Here is a 26,181-nt window from a genome sequence, read left to right on the forward strand (position 1 = left end):
CAGATCTCGACTGTGTCACAAGAAGCCCAGACAATCTGGGAATGGGCAATCCAGCAGGAAGTATCACTCTAGGCGGAGCACCTTCCAGCTGTTCTCAACAAAGCAGCGGACACTCTCAGAAGACTGAATTTGGTCAGCCATGAGTGGGAACTGGACCCCTCCTCTCTACAGAAGGTCTTTTGCAGATGGGGCAGGCCTTCCATAGATCTCTTTGCCACACCGGAGAACAAAAAATGCAGTTTTTACACAAGTAGGCTTCACCATCCTCGATTGTTGGGGAAAGCGCTTTCGATGGCCTGATCAGGAGCATTTGTTTAGTCTTTTCCCCCATTCCTCTAATCTCCAGACTTCTCAGGAAGCTCAAAGCAGAACTCTGCAAGATGATTCCGATAGCTCCTGTGTGGCTCTGACAGTTTTGGTTCACAGAACTGCACCTTCTTCCATGAACCTTCCACTTCCGCTGCAGCCGATTCCTTCACTGCTGACGATGTCCCAGGGCCAAGTCTGGCATCTGGATCCACAGTCTCTGCAGCTCTCTGCTTGGCTCCTGAGCAGCGAGAACTTCCTGGTCTGACTCTTTCAACAGAATGTAGAGAAGTGCTTTCTCAGGCAAGAGCTCCAAGTACCAACAAGACATACAAGTTGAAGTGGAAGCGTTTCTGCATTTGGTGCCAGCAAAAAGGTGTCCATCCTTTTAAGTCTGAGCCGCATGAAATTCTTCCATATATTCTGTCATTGGCAAAATCAGGACTGACTCACTCTTCCATCAAGGTGCATCTTGCAGCCATCTCTCGCTTCAGACGCACGTTCTCAGCTCCTTCCCTCTGGTCAGCAAGGATAATTAAGCAGTTTCTCAAGGGCCTTTTCAGTGTTTTCCCTCCAGTCAAACCACCTCCTCCTCTTTGGCATCTTAACTTGGTTCTCGCCCAACTCATGAAGCCTCGTTTCGAACCTATTCACAGGGCGGGGTTGAAATTCCTCTCCTGGAAGGAAGCTCTTCTACTCACTTTGACTTCGGCTAGACGAGTGGGGGAATTGCAGGCTCTCACCGTTCAGGAACCCTTTCTCCAGTTCAAAAAGGGTACAGTGATACTGCGTACCAACCCAACGTTCATACCGAAAGTACCTTCACACTGTCATTTGAATGAGCCTGTCATACTCAAAACTTTTTTCCCTCAAACGGCTACTCCGGCAGAAAAGGCACTTCACTCACTGGACATTCAGAGCTGCTTAAAGTTCTATCTCAAACGTACTAAGGACTTCAGGAAGTCTTCTCAACTATTTGTGTCCTTTAGTGACCCTCGTAAGGGCTTTCCCCTTTCCAAGCAGGGGATTGCTCGTTGGATTACCAGCGCTCCAGTATTGTCACAGAGCAGCAGGTAAGCCCCGGAAGGTCGGGTCTGTGCTCATTCCACAAGGGCGATTTCTTCTTCGACAGCTCTCTTTGCCAGAGTTCCTATCCGGGAGATCTGCAGGACGGTGACCTGGAGCAGTACCAATACGTTTACAAGGCATTACTGTCTGGATTCTGCAACGCAGAGTGACACAGCAGTCGGCCAGGCAGTCCTGAGGAACCTCTTTCAGTAGTAGTGAGCTTTCCCTTTCATCCCTCCTTCCATGTTACTGTTTTTTCAGCTCTTGCACATTTTTGAACCTCATGTGTTTATATTTTCTAAAGTTTCAAAGTATGTTATTGACCATTGAAATTGTCATTATGGTGAATATGCTATTGCTTCGTTCTTGGTTTTATATGGGTCATGGTTCCAAAAATGTGCTCATAACTGCTAGGTACTCTGATACAAGCATGGGAATCTATGAAAGTTCCAATACTGGAGTAAGAAAACAAGTTACTTACCTGTAACTTTGGTTCTCCAGTATTGTAAACGTTCATAGATTCCCATGCGACCCACCCTCCTCCCGAGAGAAAGCTCAGCCACTTCCAACTTTAGTGGTGTGGTTACACAACGGCTATAAAAATCTGAGGTTCTGAGCTTCTCCCAGGAGGGTTCTAAGGGGTGAGGCTAATCTGATAGATTGTTCATTTTTTGGGGTTTCTTTTACAAAAAGAAGCGGATAGGTTGCAAAACAAGAATGGGCCTAGGCCTAGGCCTAGGTTCTGTTTTGGTAATGGTTTCTATTGCTATTTTATGTATACCGGGGACTCCCATTCCGACGATGGGGAATGATACAAGCATGGGAATCTAGGAAATTTAAAAAAAAAAATTGAATTTAAAAAAACTTGTAGAGCGCACGTACACTGAGTCAGTTTCATGGCGCTGGTGAGGTCCCTGGGTGAGGATAAATAGGAGAGCTAGGTGCCAAAGGCCTGCTGGAATAATAACGTTTTTAGTGACCTCCGAAACTCCATGTAGGAGGAAGAGAGTCTTAGAGGTAGGGGGAGGTCATTCCAAAAGGTGGGTGCAAGTACGGCAAACTTCTGCCCCCCTGCCCGCTTCTTTTTGAACCGGGGCGTGGTTAGTAAGGCTAGGCTGGAGGAGCGGAGGTCCCTAGAAGGAACATCGAGAGAGATTGCCGAATTGATAAAGGCAGGGGCTGTGCCCGCTCTTGCTTGAAAAGTCAAGCACCCTAGCTTGAACCTGGCTCGTTGTTTTATGGGGAGCCAGTGTAAGCTCCTAAGCAGAGGGGTCGAATGATGGGACCTAGACAGGCCAAAGACCAGGCGGGCAGCCTGGTTTTATACTAACTGTAGGCGCTGCAAGGCATAAGCAGGAGCTCCATTATAAATGATGTTGCCAATTGCCAGTTTCCAATACTGGAGAACCAAAGTTACAGGTAAGTAACTTGTTTTCTTATTAACAGTCATTGACTGAAGCCACTCGCATGGGTTTCAAAAGAGAGGGTACCCCACTTTCACCAGGGAACAGGGTAGAAAGACAGTAAGTCAAAAGGGGAATCCCTGGAGTCAACTTATTCCCCTCCCCCTGTCTTATTAGGGAGAAGGATCTATAGTTCACTATCTATCGGGGAAAATATAAGGATTTCCACAAAGAAATAAAATCGTTCACAGTCTAATTTTATTAAAACCAATATCTAAGCAATAAATTACACAACAAATTAATACAAAACAATTTAAAATCCAAGGAATATTCCTTGAAAACGAGCATAGGCAATTGAAACCAATATTGTTCAGACACAATTAAAATTTACACACAACTAATAGAGACATGTATATAACATTTCAGCAATTAATAGACATAAGACAAAGCAATATATCATAACAAAAAACCCCTCCTATCGTTGTGGCTCCCGAATGTCTCTGCCACTTGATGTTACTAGATCCACAGGCCTAAAACACTTTAACTTATGTAAACATTAGTGGTGTTGTTGGATATCCATCTAGAGTTTACCAGGCCCTGATTGGATTCTTTTTATCAGAAAACATGCGTCGACGCGTTTCGGTGCGGTACAATTGATACTGTGGCACCTTCTTCAGGACTTCTCTTGTTGGGGTTTCAAGAAGCGATTAGTTACACCTTATCTGTGAATGTATAGGAAGAAAGGTACGGAGTCATTTATCGTGCAGGATATCAACCTCTCTTCATTCAGTATACTATAACAGTCTCTCTCCTAAGTGGGTGCTAGTTGTTATCAGCAGTCAATAGGAACATTGTGGTTTAGATTACAGTCATGTCCTAAAGTGCCTATTTCCAGGTTGTTAGATGGTTGCTCAGTAGTAGCTCTTATTTATGTGGATAGTACCATGCTCAAATATGTATAGACCTTCTTAGAGAACTTATTTTCGTTTACACTATACATGCATTACATACAGTACAATACCCGACTCCCATTTACAGAGTTCTTATTGGCAAATTAACATGACATTTCCTCCGAGTCTATTTCAGTGTGGAAACTGATATGGGGAAGTAATACACTTTGGTCTAGGAAGAGTTTCTGCTTAAAGGATCCTAAACATACTGGATAAAGTTCAATCTCACCCCCACTTGCTGTGGAAGACGATCCTGTATGGGATCTGCGTTGCGTAGCACTTTGTCTCTGCAAACTTTCCTAGTAAATAATATCAATACATTAGCGCAAATAGTTGTATAGTATAAGCTCCAACCTAACCAGATAAATCAATATTTTATTCTAGTTACCTCTCCCCTATCATAGGAGCTCCTGCTCTTGGGGTGTCTTTCTTTCGTCCTATCGAACTACTTCATAATGTTTTGTTGCATCTCTGTATGGGCGAAACACATAGTATTTGTACTGTGTATATTTCCTTTTCCCCTATACATAATCTAGTAGTGGATTTGTATGTGTCTTACCTCGTAGGGTATTAAAACTATCCTTGAACGGGCATAGGTTATCTTAATTCCTCCCAAGAACTGGATATGTTCTGTTCAGACTGAAAGGGTACAGGAGAACAATTAATATTTAATATTTGTCCTGTGATGATATCAAGCTTATCAAAAAAGAGTGTACTTGGTTCACTGCTAATGTGCTACCCTCCTGGATTGATACTAATATGCTTCCATCCTAAATGTACATGTAGGTTTCAATCTATGGGACAGGGACCAACATTGTAGTGATCTGTCATTTCATTGGAATGGCATTTAACATCTTTAGTATATCACCGCCCCCCTTGGGTTTAGTCTAGAATTATCATTCTGGTTGCATTAGTAAACGGGGAGCTCCAGTGCAGAGGAGGAATATCCTCCCTGCTAGGTAGCGTTTCAATGTAACTGGCTAAGGGCGTCGGTCGCTCCCCCCCGTATGGGTGTGAATACATCCCTTGGTCAATTATGTCCCCTTGAGTCATGGATTTCCCAAGACAGACACTTAAGAGTAGCGTGTGCTTTAAACGAACACACGTAGCCTACGACGTCTCTTACCTTAGTCTCAAAGGAGCCGCGTTTCTGCCTCGTTCCCTCACTCACTCGAGTGTTGGGCAGAGGTGCCTGTATTTATATGTGTAGGTCGGACTATTATTGAAAACACCTGGCTCTTCGTGCGGTGAATCGGCGCCTCGATTTGTGAGGCAGACTTAGGCGCCATCTTTGAACGGTAATACTCTGCCGTGATTAACAGGGTATAGCATCTACAATGTTTCTCAATTCTATAGAGCTCCATATTTCACACGATACCGCCTTGTTTTCCATTACTATAGAGCTGCATATTTCATACAATACCATTTTATATTTAGGTGCATGTGTTTATACGTATAGGTAAGTGTATAATTGGAAACACCTAGCTGATCGTGCGGTGTATTGGCGCCTCGATTGATGGGGCAATGTAGGCGCCATCTTGGAACGGTACTAATATGCCGTGTTTAGAGTGGTATTGCATATAGTTTATTACCTCATGCCGTGAAACTACCATTTTCATTTAATTACCACTATGTGTTATATAAATCGCGGTGATCTGGCTAGAGTTAAGGTCTGCCTGGGTATTTATAAAATCGCCGATATTGGTGTTCTATAGGACCGTTTTACGACGGGCCGCAGTGGCGTCACCTTAGGGTAGTCTACAAGTCGAGGCACGGCTGTCCTATGTGTTATTATCATGGTTGGTATGTTCACTTCCTAGGGTTGTATATTAATACTATTGTAAATTTTACATTCAACCACACTTACTGTTTTTAGTGGTGACGATATGCTATTATTTATTCTCTACATAATCACGATTCTTAGGTTACTCGTTAGTAATTAATTTTGTGTATTCACCCACTGTCTCTATTTTCTTTTTATTGGGCCGATGGTTGTTTAAAACTACGTGTAACACACTGGTGCCATTTGTCTTAGACCTTTATAGCTCTATTATTGGGCATGTTACCTTGTCCCTATTCGGGGCTAGTTATCTTGGATCTTATATAGAAGAAACTCTCAGTAGCTGTTTCACATCTATTACCTAAGTTGTTTCAGGACAAGAGTCAAACGAGCAATAGGGTCCTATTGGGGGAACCTACGTAAACACCTCCACTTTCTTTCTCGCTATACCTTTGTTTGAATTGTCTACTCATGGGGGGGGTGTCTTTATTTATAAACTGGAATATTGGCAATTCGGGTTTTCTTTAAAGCCATGAAGTCCTTGTATTGGATGCTATGTGGTTCCTAATATATCTGACTAAATCAGAGCCTCCCACTCTTCCCTAGAGTTCAGGCCCTTCCTGATTGTGTTGAATTTAACCATGAACCATTGTTCTTGTTGTTTACGCCTTGTTGTACTGTCGCCTGATCTTGTTAGTTCTTTTATTCTTTCTAGGATGACCTATCTCAGGTCTTTGACTGTGTGTCCTTTTTCCATCCAATGGGACACTAGAGGGGCGTTTTCTTTGTTGTTCTTAATGGCAGATTTATGTTCCCCTATCCTGAGCCTAACTTCTCGGCCAGTTTCTCCTATATACGCCTGGTCGCAAGGACACAGGATCATATATATGACATTCTTTGTTCTGCAGTTATTAAGGGTGGTGATTTCGTGTGTGGTTTCATTATGCTCAACTTTCTTAGTTACTATACATAGTTCACAAATGCAGCAATTTCCGCATTTGTTGTTTCCAACTGCTTTGTGTCCACTCAGGGTGGTTTGGGTCTCTATCCTGTCCTCCCTATATGTATAAACCAGGTTAGATCTCAGATTTTTGTTTTTCCTATATGCGTACAGTGGCCGCTCAAGGGGAGTTACATCTGGATTGTTGTTCAGGATTTTCCAATTGTGATTGATAATATTCTTGACCTGGTTGGCTATAACTGAGTGTTGGCTTACCATCACTATTTTGTCCTGTGTTCTCTTTTTCCCAGCTTTCTTGATCAGACAGTCCCTGTCGTAGTATCGTGCTCTTTTGAGCGAGTGGTCAATTAGTTTTTTCGGGTAGCCTCGGTCTTTAAATTTTTTTTTTTGATAAGCTTGATATCATCACAGGACAAATATTAAATATTAATTGTTCTCCTGTACCCTTTTAGTCTGAACAGAACATATCCAGTTCTTGGGAGGAATTAAGATAACCTATGCCCGTTCAAGGATAGTCTTAATACCCTACGAGGTAAGACACATACAAATCCACTACTAGATTATGAATAGGGGAAAAGGAAATATACACAGTACAAATACTATGTGTTTCGCCCATACAGAGATGCAACAAAACATTATGAAGTAGTTCGATAGGACGAAAGAAAGACACCCCAAGAGCAGGAGCTCCTATGATAGGGGAGAGGTAACTAGAATAAAATATTGATTTATCTGGTTAGGTTGGAGCTTATACTATACAACTATTTGCGCTAATGTATTGATATTATTTACTAGGAAAGTTTGCAGAGACAAAGTGCTACGCAACGCAGATCCCATGCAGGATCGTCTTCCACAGCAAGTGGGGGTGAGATTGAACTTTATCCAGTATGTTTAGGATCCTTTAAGCAGAAACTCTTCCTAGACCAAAGTGTATTACTTCCCCATATCAGTTTCCACACTGAAATAGACTCGGAGGAAATGTCATGTTAATTTGCCAATAAGAACTCTGTAAATGGGAGTCGGGTTTTGTACTGTATGTAATGCATGTATAGTGTAAACGAAAATAAGTTCTCTAAGAAGGTCTATACATATTTGAGCATGGTACTATCCACATAAATAAGAGCTACTACTGAGCAACCATCTAACAACCTGGAAATAGGCACTTTAGGACATGACTGTAATCTAAACCACAATGTTCCTATTGACTGCTGATAACAACTAGCACCCACTTAGGAGAGAGACTGTTATAGTATACTGAATGAAGAGAGGTTGATATCCTGCACGATAAATGACTCCGTACCTTTCTTCCTATACATTCACAGATAAGGTGTAACTAATCGCTTCTTGAAACCCCAACAAGAGAAGTCCTGAAGAAGGTGCCACAGTATCAATTGTACCGCACCGAAACGCGTCGACGCATGTTTTCTGATAAAAAGAATCCAATCAGGGCCTGGTAAACTCTAGATGGATATCCAACAACACCACTAATGTTTACATAAGTTAAAGTGTTTTAGGCCTGTGGATCTAGTAACATCAAGTGGCAGAGACATTCGGGAGCCACAACGATAGGAGGCGTTTTTTGTTATGATATATTGCTTTGTCTTATGTCTATTAATTGCTGAAATGTTATATACATGTCTCTATTAGTTGTGTGTAAATTTTAATTGTGTCTGAACAATATTGGTTTCAATTGCCTATGCTCGTTTTCAAGGAATATTCCTTGGATTTTAAATTGTTTTGTATTAATTTGTTGTGTAATTTATTGCTTAGATATTGGTTTTAATAAAATTAGACTGTGAACGATTGTATTTCTTTGTGGAAATCCTTATATTTTCCCCGATAGATAGTGGACTATAGATCCTTCTCCCTAATAAGACAGGGGGAGGGGAATAAGTTGACTCCAGGGATTCCCCTTTTGACTTACTGAAGCCACTCGCATGCCACCTCAAAGCGGCACTGTCGGATTGGGCAATAAATATACACTGTCAAAAGAATCTGGTATCCCTGCACTCTGGTGACCTATTACTGTATCTGTTGAATCCTACAGTTGCTCTACCACAGCCTTTGGATATACTGGGGACATTTGATGGATAGTCTGGGTTACGGATCAATTTACAGAAGTCCCTTGTGTTTCCACTGGGGAGCCTGGCAGAGCCGCCTCAGCAGCGGCTCTCACCACTGCATATTCCATTGTCCTGAGGATAATGGTGACACATACAGACTAGACATGGCAGGAATTTAATACAGTTAAATTGATTACGGGTCTACAAAGGCAACTGATTCTAAGGATCTTGTTAACGCTTTTAGTGGCAGGCCAGATATCCATACAAGATGGTGGTACTGTTTACGTTTTTATATTTTTTTCCAGGCAGTATGGATGGAATCCCACAGACAAGTAGCAACAAGTTAGGATCACTACTGTTAGACCTGACATCTTTGGTGTGGTCTTCCCACAAATATTTTTCTTCAACCCTCCTGTTTTCAGAAATTCGTTTTTGTTGGCATTAGGACTAGTGCTTGATCTCTCTCCCTCAAACATGGTAAATGTGGCCTACACCTGATTAGCACATTTACTTTACTTAGAAGTTCCTTGTAAAGTGGCACTACGTGTACACAGGGCATGTAATTTAAATGCTACCAGTGGGCCTGCAGGGCTCATATTGTGCGAACCCCCTAAAGTAGCACTTTAAAACATGTCTCAGGCCTGTCATTGCAGCCTCTAGTGCAGTTTTAAACTGCCATTTTGACCTGGCAAATAAACCTTTTGGCAGGCCTACATTTTTCTTTTTAATACATACATGTCACCCTTAAGGTAGGCCTTAAACAGCCCATAGAGCAGAGTGCAGTGTATTTAAAATGTAGGACACATGGTTTTAAGTTTTATATGTCCTGGTAGTGAAAAACTCAAAAATGTGTTTTCACTACTATAAGACCTATTTCTCTCATTGAATAACATGGGATTACCTTATTAAATTTGATAAGTGCTAACATTTGATTTGGAACCAATAGGGATCTCAAATTTGGACTCAAATTAATTGTAATTTAAAATCATCTTTAATGGTAAAGTAGGTTCTCCAGTATTAGGCTGTCTTTCATAGATTCACATGCTTGAATATTCCCCGTCGACTAAGTGGGAGCCCCACAGTAAATTAAATAGCAATAAAATACCAATAAAATATGTATGTAAAAACATAACATATAAAAATACACACTAGAAATAGTTGCAAATACCAGGTCATAATTTCCACATAGGAATACATGGAGAGAAAGAAAAACTTTGCAACATATCACAGTCAATATGTTAGTCCAAACTACAGCCAATCAGGCACAAGCACTCTTCCAGAACCTTCTCCTCAGAGGCTCAGGCCCTCAGATTTTCTACCGCACGTCGTGCAAAGGGAGTCTCCCTGAGCTCTGCTCAGTTTTCTACTTTTCTCTGGTTTTCCAGTACTTCAGACCAGGTCTTCTAGTAAGAAGTCTTTATTTAGACCTTGTTCTTCTTGTGGGAAGTTGAGACGTTATTCTGAGGACCCCCACAAGAAATGTATTTACTGCTTATACCCTGACCATGAGGTGGGTAAATGTAAGATCTGCAGGACTTTCTCCACAAAAACCTTGAAGGATAGGGAGGGTCGCCTCCTCCTCTGGTTACAAAGGCTGAAGGACAAGGATTCAGCTCTTTCTGACGTAGAAAGCCTGGTCTCAGGTACGTATAAAGCCGCCTCAAAGCGTAGCAGTGTGCAGGATTTACCTTGAAGAAGAAGAAACTCTCAGCTTTGAAGGCTCCTGAGGTGTCCCCATCTCGTCCTGCTACGCCGACGCCCCCGAGATCTGACTCTCAGGCGTCTACGGCTTCTTCCAAACACGTTTCCACCTCAAAACGTGTAAAATCGTCGACAGGAGCGTCGACGATCGTCCCGATGACGAGATCTGCCGTCTCCGGTTCATCGGCGACAACAGTGATGACGATATCGGCTTGTGGATCGTCGACGGTGGCTGCGTCGACGGCGTCCACGCCGACGAAGGTATGCCTCAGCTTTAAATTTGTCTCGTCGACGATACCCATTGCTTCGGCGTCGAAGAAGAGCCTCTTGTCGTCGGCAGGATCTACGTCGACAGAAGTTGGGAAGAAGATCTACTCGTCATCGACCACTCCGTCAGCGAGTGTTTCATCGACGACGGCCTCATCTACGAAGGCCTCGTCGACGTCGGCCTCGTCGACGGCGGCTCCGTCGATGCCTGTTCTGTCCTCGTCGATGGCTTCGACGACAACCTCGTCGAAGGTGGTGCCTTCCGCCTTCGCATCCTTACCTTTGGTGCCACTACCTTCATCCGGGTCTGGTGTGACCTCCACCGACCCTTTGCACCAGCGTCGCCAGGTGCCTCTGGAACAGATTGACATACCCAGTGACACACAGCCACCCTCTCCCCAGTTTGCGACAGGTTCTGAGTCAGACATTGGGTCTGAAGATGAAGAGGACGATCATTTCAGGGCAGCACGTAGCCCTTCTGAACTTGTCATAAAATGTCAGGACTATGGGGATGATCAAGAGGACTCATATGTTCAGGAGGAAGAACAGTCCACTCAAGTTCCGGCGGCGTCACTGCCTCTTTCCCTTATTACAAATCTTCAGTATATGTTGGAAGATTACAACAAGCGTTTCCCACCATCTGGTCATGGGTCGCCTCTACCTACGGCACCGGAGCCTGCACCAGCTCCTAACACGGTTCCACTACCAAAAGCGGTGCCTCCATTGGCTTTAGCTACAACTTCTATTCGAGTACAAGCTACGGTGTATGCGGACGATGATGAGGATAATCATTGTCCAGTTAGAGAGGATGTTGAGCTGCGGGATGATGATACGGATGGTGATGGCGATATGCAAGACTGGGACGACTACCAGATCCAGACACCGTCCCCGCCTCCTGTAACGCCGGGGGATTCCCCTCCTGTGGACATCGCAGGTTTCCACCAACTCATGGATAGGACGGCACTCCACTTCAAACTTCCCATGGTTCACAGGGAGGAAGACTGTTTCTTGTACGACTTAAAAAGTCAACCCTTTTACCAAGTTCGTACTGTTCCGATCATCGACTTCATCTGGAATGAGGGAGTCAAGTTGATGCAAATGCCTAATTCCATCACTGCACAACTGCCATGATTGGAAAAGAAGTATAAAGCACCCCAGGGTTCTCCTGCATGCCTGGTGACGCAGCCTAAACCAGATTCTGTAGTCACTCAGGCCGCCCAGCTCCATTCCAGAAACCTATCTTCCCCAATTACAGCTCCTCCGGATCGCGAGGGTCGTCGCTTAGATGCTATCGGATGCAAATTCTCAACTATGGCCACCGCTACTGTTAGGGGTGCTAACCTTTGGCTATACTGGGGCGCTACGATCGTCAGATGTGGTCTGACATGTCCAGATTGGTGGCCTCATCCCGTAGGCCTCCAGGGCGGAGGCTCTTAAGATTCTCCAAGAAGGAGAAAGAGCGCCGAAGGAGATCATCGATTGCTCCGTTGATATTGCCTGCACTGGCTTCCGTTAAATTGCAGGGGCAGCTGTTCTACGGCGCTAGGTTTGGCTTCGGTCCACCTCTTTCTGTCAGGAAGTCCAGGCCAAAATTCTTGACGTGCCTCATGACGGGGAGTCATTATTCGGCCAGGATGTCAACGAGGCACTGCACACAATGAAGAAAGATACGGAAACAGCTCGCCCCTTGGGCACCTTCCAGTTCCGTAAACAGCCCTTTCGTGGTGCATGCGGACGCGGCACCACCTCTTCTTTTCGTGGAGGAGCAAGCCAATACCGTTCCTATAACCAGGGAAATGAACGGTACTTCAATCAGCAACAGCAGACCTCACGCCAGCACACTTCCAAGTCCTATTGTGGAAAATCTTCCTATAGAGGTTCCACTTCAAAGAGGCAATGACTTTCCCTTACCGCGCAAGGTTGGAGGACGAATCTCCCTGTTCTTTTCTCAATGGTCCTCAATCATCTCGGACCGCTGGGTACTGGACATTGTATCAAAGGGCCACGCCTTGGAGTTCGTAAAATTCCCTCCTCACACTCCTCCAACTGGTCCGCCTCCTGCGCACCTCAAAGAACTTTTCCAGCAGATTCATATTATGATGCAGAAAGGTGCCATTGAAGTGGTCCCTAAATCTCAAAGGGGGATGGGATTTTATTCCCTGTTTTTCCTCATCTGAAGGAAAACAGGCGACTGATGTCCCATACTCGATTTACGGGCACTGAACAAATACCTGAAGTGCTAGTCCTTCCGCATGCTTACGCTAATAGAGATTTTACGTCTTCTCTGCAAGGACGACTTCATGACCACCATCGACTTCCAGGACGCCTATTTCCATGTGCCAATTCTTCCTCATCAAGTACTTGCGCTTCCGAGTTGGGCGGAGACACTTTCAATTCAGGGTGATACCCTACGGCCTACGCTCCGCCCCTCGTGTCTTCACAAAAGTCTTGGCCCCAGTAGTGGCTTATCTGCGCCTTCAAGGCGTTCACCTTTTCCCATACCTAGACGATTGTCTAATCAAGTTGCAGTCTCACAGCCAGCTTTCTCGAGACACTGAACTCTGCCAGGACTTTTTTCAATCCCTCGGCCTCTCAATCAATGCTGAGATGTCTCAGAACTACCCATCTTGCTGCAGAACGTTTCTAGTTGCCACTCTGGATACGTCACTAGCCAAAGCGTTCGTGTCTCACGAGCGACAACTGCGAATTCTACGCCTAGTGTCCCTCATTTGTTCAAAAAAGTCAGTTTCCATTCGTATGTTGAAGTCTTTCCTGGGAATGGCGTCCTCCTACATCTCTCTGATACCAAACTGCAGGCTCAGGAGTCGTCCTATTCAGGAAGAATTAGACGGTCAATGGCGACAGGTCACAGGCTCATTCAAGGATCTCATTCAGGTGACCGCCCGGATGAGAGTGGCTCTCCAATGGTGGTCACAGCCGTCCAACATGGCGGCGGTACTTCATTCCTCTCCACAATTCAGGACCTCACTCTGACCAGGGATGCTTCCTTGGAAGGTTGGGCAGCACACCTTCAAGAGCTGTCCATCAAGGGCAAATGGACGTCGTCCAACGCTCCTGGCACATCAACCGGTTGGAGCTGATGACCATCTTTCTGGCTCTCAAATCGTTCCATCTTCTAATCCAGGGAGAGTCGGTGCTCATACAGACAGACAATACCAACAGTATGGACTACATGAACAAGCAGGGCGGCACCAAATCTCCTGAAGCGGTTGGAGCTGATGGCCATCTTTCTGGCTCTCAAATCGTTCCATCTTCTAATCCAGGGAGAGTCGGTGCTCATACAGACAGACAATACCAACAGTATGTACTACGTGAACAAGCAGGGCGGCACCAAATCTCCTCTCCTGTTTCGTTTGGCACAAACTATCTGGGATTAGGTGCTTCGGCACCACGTTACCCTGACAGCGGTTCATCTGCCGGGCATCTCGAACATTCTAGCGGATGCCCTCAGCAGATATGCATCATCAACGCACGAGTGGGAGCTACATCAGCCGACTCTGGACTTCATCTTTCGGAATTGGGGTAATCCCAGCATAGTTCTCTTTGCGAGCCCGGTGAAACGGAAATGCCTGTCCTTTGCAAGCTGGCTTCCCCATCCAGAATCGTCCGAGAATGCCCTTTCAATGGATTGGTGCGGTCTATTCGCCGACGCCTTTCCGCTGATTCCTCTGGTTCCTCGAGTATTGTGGAAGCTGAGGAGACAGCCATGCCACATTCTCCTGATCGCTCCCAGGTGGCCTCGACAAGCATGGTTCTCGGAACTGCTGCTCCTGTCTCAGTGTGATCCCATTCTCCTTAATCCTCGAGCGGACCTCCTCACAATGGACGAGGTCCTGAGCTGTCATCCGGACCCCTCCTCTCTCAGGTTATCAGCCTGGAACCTGAGCACCTTGAATTTGCCCATATGAACATCCCGCCAGCGTGCAGAGACATTCTGGCCAATGCCAGAGCTCCATCTACAATAAAGACTTATAAACTCAAATGGAAGAGGTTCTGTCACTGGTGCTTGGCTGCCAACATTCATCCGGTGCATTCTACTCCGGCTCAGCTTCTTCCATTCTTTCTAGAACTCGCGCAGTCAGAGCTCTCCCACTCCACCTTGAAAGTCTTCTTGGCTGCGATTTCTCGCTTCAGGCAGGATGGCTCCTCCTCTCTCTGCTCTTCCAGGATTATTCGTCAGTTCTTCAAGGGACTGTTCAAGTAGTTCCCGCCCATTAGGCGTCCTCCTCCAACCTGGCATCTCAACATTGTTTTGTTTTGGCACAACTAATGAAAGCGCCATTCGAGCCTATCCACAAGGCGGATTTGAAAGTCTTAACTTGGAAGATGGCCTTGCTTTAACCTCATCACGGCGCGTGAGTGATGTGCACGCCTTTACCATTAAACCGCCTTTTCTCCAGTTTAAATCGGAATGTGTACTAGTTCGCACCAACCCGGCTTACATGCCTAAGGTGCCCACGGACTTTCACCTCAATGAGGCTGTTCTCTTAAAGACTTTCTTTCCCAATCCACAATCTCCAGCAGAGCAGCATTTACACTCTCTGGACGTTAAGAGAATCCTTAAGTTTTACATCGATAGGACGTCACCCTTTCGCAAATATGACCAGCTGTTCGTTGCATACAGACGCATGTGCAAGGGGCGTCCTGTCACCAAGCCAACTATTGCACATTGGATTTCTTCAGCAGTCTCCTTCTGTCACCAGCGGGCTGGCAAGCCTCTTCAATCTGCAGTGAGAGCTCATTCCACCAGGGCGATGTCATCCTCTACCGCCCTGTTTGCTGGTGTGCCGATCCATCAAATTTTCCGAGCAGCTACGTGGCCCAGCAGGCACACATTCACGAAGCATTACTGCCTTGAGACGATCAACGAAGCCGATACGACAGTGGGACAAGCAGTGCTTCGCAATCTTTTTAACTAAGGTGAGCCTCTGCTTCCTACCCTCCACCTATATGGTTTATGTAATGATATTGTTGTGATGATTACTATTATTATTCCTATTGGCTATGCTATGCTATTGGTGAATATTTATGCCTATGCATTGCTAATCTTGCTTTGCTACCAGCTATTACTCCTCACTATTCTATTCAAGCATGTGAATTTATGAAAGACACCCTAAAACTGGAGAAAAACAATTGTTACTTACCTGTAAATAGGTGGTACTCCAGTATTGATGTCTTTCATAGATTCACATGCGACCCACCCGCCTCCCCTCAAAGGCTCGCTTCTCCTCCTGGACTCTTTTGTCACTACTGTGCTACGAAAATCTGTGGGCCTGCACCTCTGAGGAGACCGTTCTAACATAATGACTGTGATATATTGCAAAGTTTTTCTTTCTCTCCATGTATTCCTATGTGGAAATTATGACCTAGTATTTGCAACTATTTCTAGTGTGTATTTTTATATGTTATGTTTTTACATACATATTTTATTGGTATTTTATTGCTATTTTATTTACTGTGGGGCTCCCACTTCGGAAACAAGGAATATTCAAGCATGTGAATCTATGAAAGACACCAATAATGGAGAACCACCTGTTTACAGGTAAGTAACAATTGTTCATTTTAAGATATAATCCTGAAAATGCTACTTTTAGAAAGTTATCTAATAAGTGAATATGAAAATGCACTCCTTCCTTTATAATTGTATCATCATTAATATCCAAAGATATTTTCCTTGTGATGTGTGCGAACAGTCTGTGAACCGTCCCAAATCACAGCTCATGTTAAAACACCAACAAGTTGGGTGCGTCGTCAAGCACCCAACAGTCGCACTGCCAAATGGGAAATCATCCCTCAAGATAAACCATATTCAGTAAACCATATTTTCACTGTATTTACAGTAATCTTCCTCATGTCGTTAAACTTCCTGCATATACAGCTTCACGGAGACAGCAGCATTTCCCATGAGTTCTTTATTCAACAGTTTTAAATGGATGTATGACATTACAACGCATGCTTTTACCACGCATGCTTTTACAACGTAAGTATTACAAAGCAAACATTTACAACGCATAGCGCTTTGGGGTGCTGGATAGTGAATAGTTTAATTTACTATTCCTACTCCAGTCCCCGTGGACACTAGGGAAGGTGTTGGATAGTAAATTAAATCTATTCCCTATCCTAGAGCGCCCCCCAGCACAATGCGTTGTAATGGTTTGCATTGTAATAGTTGCGTCGTAAAGGCACTGCGTGGTAAAAGTTGAGTTGTAAAGGATGTTTCCCGTTTTAAATGCCTCCTGCTGCCCATCCAGGTTTTTCACAGTGGCACAGAGGTCAACCATACTTCAGACTAGACTCATTTAATTACCCAGTGCTTTTAGAAAGTTGGCATTTTCTTGTCCTAGCCATTATTTGTCTGATGCTTGTGTCCTGGGTCACATGACTATGAATAGCATAGCTATTGGGCTTTGCGTATTCCTCCCAGACAGTGAGAAAAGGAGGACTGCGGATTGGCCAGATGGGCCATCTGCCAGGATGGTTGGAGGAGCAGCTGCACCCGCTCCCACTTACACTTCCAGGAGTTGCTTCCAGCCCAAAGGAATCTGGCACTAGCCCTTTGTCATCCCAGACTTCTTGGGGCTTTGCAGGGAAAAGGAAGAACCAAGAAGTCCCTTCACTTCAAAGGCTGGCTCCAATTACAAATATTGAACCTCCAGAGCCACTTCTTCAGTACTCTGCTAGACCTGTGGAGGACTTCAGAAGGACTGCCTGAACACTCGGAGGACTGCACTGCTGCTTGAGGACTGCCTTGCTCCCCAAAGGACTGCCTTGCTGCTTGTACCTAGGACTACCAAAATGCCTCCAATCGTGGCTAGTTGACTGGCCTGCTGTGTGAGCTACATGGACGTAAGCTCCAGAGACCTTCAACCCTGGACCTGACCTCTGCTGAGCCCCCAAGTGGTGCCCCCCAAGTACTGGATCCTTAGAGGTGGTGTTAGAGGTTCTGCTCCTGGCTAACACTAAAAGTTGGGACTTAGAAGAAATTTCACCAAAAAATGGCAGAAGGGCCGACAAAATACTGTGATCTACCTACTATCCTATCTGCCAAGGTGCATTGCTGACTTTGTGCTAGCTCCCACTACTTTCTTTTCCATTGCAGTAAATCCTGTTCAGTGGGACCTCTGAGTGACTTTATCCAGCCTCATGGTGTCCTCTTCGGCTACAGCTTGCAGCTTCATCCCGCTGAAGTTTTTCCATTTCCAAAATGTCTGAAGGTAAAACTCTTCACCAGGCTCAACAATGACATGCCCCTCAACCTGGAAATTCAGCTTCCCCTGCTCAGAGCTTTTTGCCGCCATTGTAAACGTCTTCCCTGAGACCTCACCCAGTGGCTCCCAGACAACAACCACACCTCCTAGGAAGCTACCTGCTGCCTTGCCCAGCTGAACTCTACCTTTTTCTGAACTTTTCTTCAGAAAATATTCTATGTCCAAAAGTAGAACGAAACTGAGCCCAATTCACCTTGTATCCGACCCATTCTCCATTGTGTTCAGCCTTAATTTTGACTTTTCCCTGGTGGTGCGTCGATGTTTTAGTCGCTAGATTTCACTTAAAACATAAAAGGATATAAACCATAAAACATTTCATTTCAAAACTCCGATTCTACTGGTAAGATTTATGTTGTTTTGGTGTCATTTTATTTATGTAAATGTACTCTTATTTTTCTAATTTGGTTTGTGATTTTTATTGTGTTGTGTTTTCACTGTATTACGGTTTTGTACTGCATAAATACTTTACACTTGGCCTCTAAATTAAGCCTGACTGCTTTTGTGCCAAGCTACCAGAGGGTTAAGCACAGGTTAATATAGCAAGTTTTGTAGTTCACCATAACAAGGATTGTGGTAGTTGCTTGAGGAGGGTTTTCACCCCCTCATCCAATAACTCAATTTTTTACAGCTACAGCTGGGCAGAAAAAGGAGTATGTATATTTTAACATTTACATATAATGAGCGTGGTCTGAGGGTCCCAGATCTGATGGCAGACTATATAGGAGGAGCTCAACTGCAATTTGTGGCTGCCTAGTTAGATGCAGATGGGAGCATAGGTAAAGAACTATTAGGGGACTCATTGACGAATTAAACTCTTGTGGTGCCTATTCAGAAAAACCAGACCAGACTTATACGTGCCTTAAATGCTGCGAGACAGGGCCCGGGTGTTGGGGCTGTACTGTAGCAGGTGTGGTAACGCCTATCCAAACCTGCAATACTTGCCAGTATGCAGTGGCGGCTGACACGGATTGGGGGTGGCAGGCAGGGAGGGAGAGTAAGGGGGTGTAAGAAAAGAAGGAAAAACACAAAAAAAACTTTGTAACATCTCTCCCACGTCGTATCTCCGAGTTGGTAACGATCAGGAAGCACCCAGGTTCCCCTGAGCCAATCACAACACTGCAATGCAGCATTGTGATTAGTATGAGCACCGAACCACGTCGCTCAGCCAGGGAATGGTGGCCTGGGCAAGTTCTCCACATAGGCTGAAATACAGCCTGGGAGGAGAACATGTTAAGTGCCCATGACGCTTTGGCCGGCCCAAGACGGCAGGCCAAAACGGCATGTGCGTTTACAGTGTGCTCACCACTCCTCCCCTGCTCTGTGAGCTGAGGAGACCCGCCCTGCTCTGCAAAGATGCCGCTGCAGGAACAAATAAAATGATAATAATATCAAGTTATTATCATTCTATTTTTCCTTTCTTTCACTGCATGCCAAGCAGTGAGGGGATGCGCCTACGATTTAGCGGAGGAGCCGCCACTGCCAATATGGCATCTGAGTCCCTTTATGGGAATAAATGGGGAGATTGATATGTACAAATGGAAGGAGGGCAACTACATGACACTGGTTGATCTGTTAAAAATAGATGCACTTTATTTCCTAGATAAGGTAATCAAAACATTTAATGTAGATGAGGAATAGTTCCTCTACATTCCTGCTCTATGTAGGGTAACACAACAATTCTGGGGGGCACAGATTATACTGAGGGAATCTGAGGTATGGGCCTGCTGGTGGGGGCAGATTAGGCTTAGGGCTGTAAGGCATGGCTCTATAGAGCTCTACAGATGCCGCCTGAGCTGACAGCAAGAGGGAAATTGAATGCAGATTGTGGGATACTATATATTGATAAATAATGGCGAGAAAAGCTTATTCTGATAAAGAAGGCATTGAGTAATGCCGGGCTCCATCTTCAATATTTCAATTTTATACACAGAACAATATATGATGCAGGGAATGCTTCCCAGACTAGATTCAAGGAGGGGACCAGAAATGACGTATTGCAATCTCCTGGTTAACACCTAGAAAAACATTTAATAGAGAATTGAATAAGAGATTTTTCAGAATGGACTATAGCAGAGGAAACAAGAATGAAGCTGAACGGGCAAGATGACAAACCACAAGATGCCCTGTATGCTTTGGAGGCCCCATCCTGAAATGCAATCTACTCCCCTGACAAAAGACTCCCATGAATAGAGTGATGTATGGTTAGGCCCCAGATAGTGATAAAGTCTTTGGAACTAAGTGGCTGTTGGATGTATGTAATAGCAGTGCAAACAACTGAATAGGCATAGTTGTGTATTGTGGTAACTTTGATGACTCTTCTGTAATGATTCAATGTTGAAAGGCTCTGACGAATTGTTAGATTAATTGTTGAGTGTTTGTGAAGAAACTTAATTAAACATATATTAACAAAAGTTACAATTCACTAACTCCAATATGACATATGGTGGAGCTGGCTGAAATCTCTGTACTTCTGACTCTCTGCAGAGGGTTAAAACTCTATGCTTCCTAGACTTAAACATATATTGAGTATAGCATTATAGCCTGCCGTAGAGAGCTATACCGGCCATTAAAAGCCCGCTCAAGCATTTCACAATGGAGCAGCCGTTTGATGGCCAGTAGAGCCCAGCTACGGTGGGCTTTGAAGCTATTAGAACATTCCGCCCCTTCAGGGCAGAATGTTCTAATTAGCAAAACAGAGGCCTCACTGAGCCCGAGGGAGTTTAAATCCCCTCGGGCTCGTGAAGCCTTTGTTCACACCTGTTGCTGTGAATTTCTTCAACTTTAAGCGCACGCAGGGCGACGGCTGTTGGATTTTGAACGTTCAAACCAAGAAAAGAGGCTGAAGTCAGCCCCTGGTTCTCCCCAGCTTAACTGAACTGCTTTTTCTAGTTCAGCCAAGCCAGGTACAACCAGAAGCAGAGCAGCCTCCCCCCTCCCTCCTTCCTGTATTCAAGTGTCTCTGAGCTAGGGGGGAGGGAGGGGAAAGGCTCTGGTGTGCCCTGCAGCACAGCCTCTGCATTTTACTTTCCCCTGCATGCTTCATGTATTTTGGAGAGGCAGGGAACGAGAAAGACAGAGGCTTTGTATTAGAACTTTTAAATGTTGAGTGCAGCTGGCCTATACCAGTTCATATAGGCCGCTGCTGCTCCATTGTCTTCAATGGCGCTCTCAACATTCCAATGTTCTAAACTCCTTCAAATATGGTTTCTAAGTCAATAACTACCTACAAATTATTTGTAAGTAAATCTGTGGTTGAGTTGATTGTTAATATAACAAGTTCACCAGCTGTAACATAAGGAACACGCATTAGTAAATTAACCTTCCTTTGTAACAACAAGAAATCCCTTCCAGAAAAATGTGGATACCTTAATACCATATTGTGACTAGAGAAAATATAAACAAATCTGTACAAATGAGGATTCTTCTTGTTTCTCTGGTTGAGCAAAAATGTGCAGGTTACAGTTCATCTCCTAGGAGTGGATAACTCACATAAAACCAATGTTCAAAATATCAATTCTAAATCCTGGAACACAGTGCTATTCCAGAATACTTTCCTGAATGCAATAGTCTTTGAAAGTCTTTTGAGAGTTCTGTTGCACCTTCAAACTTGCAGTCTGTGTTGTCTCTATACATGTTTTGTGCATAGTGCTTGCATAGCAGATGCCAAGTGTCACACCACCCTATTTAGAGATAGATTGTTTTGGAAAATGATTCGCTGGTTTCAAAAATACTAGTCGCAGATTCCGACCAATAATTTGCAAGAAATAAATAGACAATCTGACCCATGGTTCCTAGGGCGCTAATATCTGTTGTAAGAACCAACCATGGTGTCATCTTCCTCTACCTGGTCAACATCATGGAGAGCGAGATTATGCTCATGCTCTAATGTATTTGGACCCAAATAAAGACTTGCATTGGAAGAAATTTGGGTTCACACCACTGAGTAGCACTGAATGTGCCTTTAGCGACATAAGAGAGGGCCAAATTATCGAGACGAAAAGCATATGTAGGCTATTCATAAATCCACATCTACCTACCATGGAGATTTCGGTACTGCCAAGGGACATATATTTGGAGTAAATAAATCTATACTTACCTATATATACGTAACTTCACAATATTTTGAGCCTCGATATTTAGACCCTGACATTTAGACACATTGATATTTCCCACGGGATAATCAGTACCGGGAGCAGAACTATCAGAGAAGTGGACCAACAAATCTGGACACACTTGAGGAGCTGTTTGACCCTGCTGTCCTACAAGAAAACCCTGAAGTCAATCCTTTTCAAAGAGGAATTCACTTTTCACAAAAACGTCCAGGATCACCCTCTCCAGCAGGAAGACACCAGACCCCTCTAACAAGGATACTATAAATGTTTGTGTAGTAATTATGACACGCTGGTAAGTTGTAATCCAAGTAGATTTATTCACAGGTAGTATCAGTAAGTCTTTATCAACAGGTTGGTCATTATTAACAGGTATATAAGTCCTGTAGGGCAGCCCCACCAGGAAGAGCCTGCTAGCTGCTCAGCCCCATTCACCAACTGTCACTCCTCATCCAGTCACCCAGGCATTCTACTAAAGGTCCATTCACCAACATTCCATATATAAGACACACACAGGTTGAGCAGCTAGGACAGAGAAACATAGTGGATAAAACATCATGCAAGAATACTACATATCTCTTCCCTATTGAAAAGGAGAATTAACGAAACCAATGTATTAAACTACAAACATAAAAACACAGAAATAGTAAAGAGTCCACAACCCGAAGATGAAGGAAAAAATTCCAATATCATGAAGTGGAAATGAACTATTTAAAACAAAGTCAAAAGCCCAGACCCAGGGATGACGGGAACTCTGCATCACGAGAGGGAAAGAAACCAAAGACAAGAAGGAAAGATGGATACAGAATACCCATCCCCCTCCTCAATTAAGGAAAATAAATATACGTCAAAATGTATTGTCTCCATGTAAGAAGAAAGGACATGTGGACTAAATGGACTGAAACCCAATATCCTACCCCAACAAAACAGGGGACAACAACTTTAGGAGGAGAAAATGTCATGTGAACAAAAGGGACTGACACCTGATGTCCTGCCCCCACAATTAACAAGGGACAACCTGTAACGTATGTGCTCTCCGTGTGAGGAGAACATGTTGTGTGAACCAAAGGGACTGAAACCCAATGTCCTGCCTCCACCATAAACAAGGGACAACCTGAAAAAAACATAAATGCTCTCCTTGTGAGGAGGCACACAAGGATAAAACCCTGCAACAACAAACAAACGACATGCGGCACAAGGTGTCTTATGCACACAGGGAACCCAACCCTGCATCAAAATTGATCATGCTGCACAAGGTGTCTTACGCACGCAAGGAAAGTGTCTCCTTGTAACATGTTTAGTGTAAATGGGAACAAGACCCATAACCAAATGTAGTGGGACAAGACCCATACAAACCAATTCCTCCAACATATTGACTATTTGTGAATGCTATCTTGAGCTCCTTTCACTGTAGAGCGTGAACAAGTCGCCAACTCATCGCCAAAATAAATGTAGTTACGGAAACATAGGGGATAAAACATCATGCAAGAATACTACAGTTTGTCCAATCATCCGACTTGGCAGATCTCCCAGACATATCTGAGCATCGGGTTTGCTAGACTAAAGGCAGAGGCGGCTCCTAACACCCCCCCCCCCCCCCCTCCGCCCCTTCCTCCCAAAATGGCAGGAAAGGAGAAAGAAAACAACACTTTTTTTATTTTTCCTTTCCTGCTGAAATTGAAGGCAGGGCCTGAGGGATGACGGCACTGAGGAAAGTGGTAATGCACTTCCTTCACTGTGCATGATGGTTTTGCCTGCTATCTCAGGCCAGCCAAACCATCATGCGCCGTTAACCACTCTCCAGCCGTAGCTGCATTGCTGGGGTTGGAGAGAGCAAGCACAGACTCCCAGTCTGTCCTGGAGCGCTGATCGGGGCGCTCAGGCCAATCCTGAAGCTGCTCTCCCATGATTAATAATTTTTAATTCTCCCAAACACTGGCCGTTTCTTGCTCGCTAGTCCTTCGATGTATTGAGGGACAGTGTCTTATATGCAATTCGACAACAATAAAATTTGTTCTGAAAAAAAAAACACTGGCCATTTCTGAATTAAGGTCTTGTAATGAGCTCAACATTTAAGCCCCAGAGAGTGCCACAAGGAGACATTTCAGCGCCACACAAAGCAAGTAAAGTAAATCATTTTTGTTGTTTCTAAAAAGAAAATATTTGAAATAGTTTTCTGCATTTTGAGGAAGAAATAAATAACCCTCATCATATTGGCAAAGCATAATTCAGTGCCCAAAGCCATGAATAAGGCTTTAGCAGCTAGGTAGTGTTAAGTGGTTTGAAATCGGCCTAATTGGTTGAGACCCTCTTCTGTGAATATTCTTACTTACTGTCATGGGCCATGGAAACATTCTCTAAAACGAGTCGCACTGAAATGGAAGATCCCATGGCATAGATTGCGTTAACTGACTGAAGAGAGTAATCTCTTGCTTGTTACATGTAATGCACCGGAAATTTGCCCTAAAAGTTGTATCCTCATTATAAATGTACTATTGTAATTTGTATCGCACAATGTTTCTGACATGTCTTCTGTTCTCATTTTCAGGCCTCCAAGTCGAATTTCTGAAGCGAAAATGAACGGCAGACAGGGTAAGTGAATGGAAATGTGATTATGAATCTTTTAATAATTTGCATTTCTCATATTTTTTTTCGTCATTACATTAAACACAAAAAAAGGTGATGGGAGGAATGCCTACTCATAACCTAACCACTGGTAATCGCTCCCCCAGTCAGTGGGAACTTAGAAAGTTTACCTAAGCCTTTTTCTATGAATTGAAAGCACACTATTGCTCATTTTCCATGACCAAAAAATAAGTTAAATCCAGACCATCCTCATGACCGCCAGAAAAAAAGTGACGAATATGATGCCAACGACCACAGATCCAGCAAGTTTCATACCAATGAAGGAAATGAACAAACAACCACAAACAGAAACTGAAACTCATTGTGAAAACTGATTTGACGTTTTGAGCCCTGGTGGATTGATGAGGACATTGAATGACTAAAGCTCAGGGACCATGCACTAAAAACTTCAAGAACCATTGAGAAATTTGTCCAGAGAGAAAACAGTTATAACTCCTTGGAAAATACTCGTGGCAGTGTAGCAGGTTTGAGAACCAAACCTGGGGTTGCAGACAGCCTAGAGTTTGTTAGGGAGCTCAATACTGCATTGTTTCATGGGGTATGGTGTCTTGGTCCAGTATTTGTCCTAAGCTTCGTGGATTTTCACAGTGTTACCAGAACAGTAAGAGACCTCTATTGCACTCACCCCTTGATTCTAAAGCTGCAAAGGTGATCATAACTCAGCAGCTTTTAGTATAACTTAGGGGTTGTAACAGACTCATTCATGATATCTTTCAGAGTTCACCGGTGAGTATTAAGTCATCCTGTAGAAGCTCGTTTTGTTGTCACAGATCCCTGGGTAAAAAAGCTTGCCACCTGTCTTTGCAGACATTTAGTGGAATAAGGACTTTATTCTAGGGTCCTTCAAAATCTTATTGACGACTCTTCAGTATTTACTAATTATAAAGGTAGTGAAATGTGTATGTGTATCTGGCAGAAAGGGAACACATTTTTCACTTTTTTTCGTAAATGGAAATAGGCGCCCCCAGCGTCATTATTATGTTTACCTTGGAAAGTCATCTCATAAACATTAACATGCGTCCAACAGATGATCAAAGCAACTAAGAGATTGGTGCAAGCGAGTGAAGGACTGTTTACGTTTACATACAAAAGCTGACACCTGGTAATAACACCATGCCTTAAAATTTACATGGAGAAATCTAAAGCAGTGCATCTCTACAGAAATATCTTAAGGAGATCTAGAAATATTGAAGCAGTACCTATATATAAGACAACATTTTACCAACAGTTGTGGAAGTTCTAGTGAGCACTTGCACTATGCTCTTATGTTTAGAGTTTGAGATATTCCTCAGGGGATTCCTTTACTGCTCTCACCTAAATTATGTCCTAACCCAAGAGACTCTCAGTCATTATTTTCTTCATGTCAATATGGCCACACATCAGCCCTGAGAATTCCTTAAGCAAGATCAGAAAGATTGAATTCAATAAAATTGTAATGGATTACCAATTTTCCCAGCCCATGAACTGTTGTAAAACCTAATTAAGATGAGTGGCTTGAAAAGATGTAAAACCAACTGGAATTAATTTGATAAACCCATTTTAATGCATTTCACCCTTTCAAATTCGCAGATAGATTGAAACACTATTTTATGGAAGCCAGGAGAGAGTGGCAGCACTCGCTCCCAACAAGCCTTTGTTTTT

At 43.9% G+C, this 26,181-nt stretch overlaps 1 protein-coding gene across 1 annotated transcript in view; it reads left to right on the forward strand.

The window, feature by feature from the left end:
• Positions 1-26,181, forward strand: part of LOC147727495 (uncharacterized) — a 507,629-nt gene that overhangs the window by 476,127 nt on the left and 5,321 nt on the right. Inside the window, exon 9 of the mRNA XM_086963127.1 lies at positions 24,443-24,486. Coding sequence (XP_086819253.1) covers positions 24,443-24,486 — 44 coding nt within the window. The remainder of the gene's footprint in view (positions 1-24,442; positions 24,487-26,181) is intronic.

This window comes from Lissotriton vulgaris, chromosome 3_1, assembly GCF_964263255.1.
Source record: "Lissotriton vulgaris chromosome 3_1, aLisVul1.2, whole genome shotgun sequence".
In the NCBI taxonomy this organism is placed as follows: Eukaryota; Metazoa; Chordata; class Amphibia; order Caudata; family Salamandridae; genus Lissotriton; species Lissotriton vulgaris.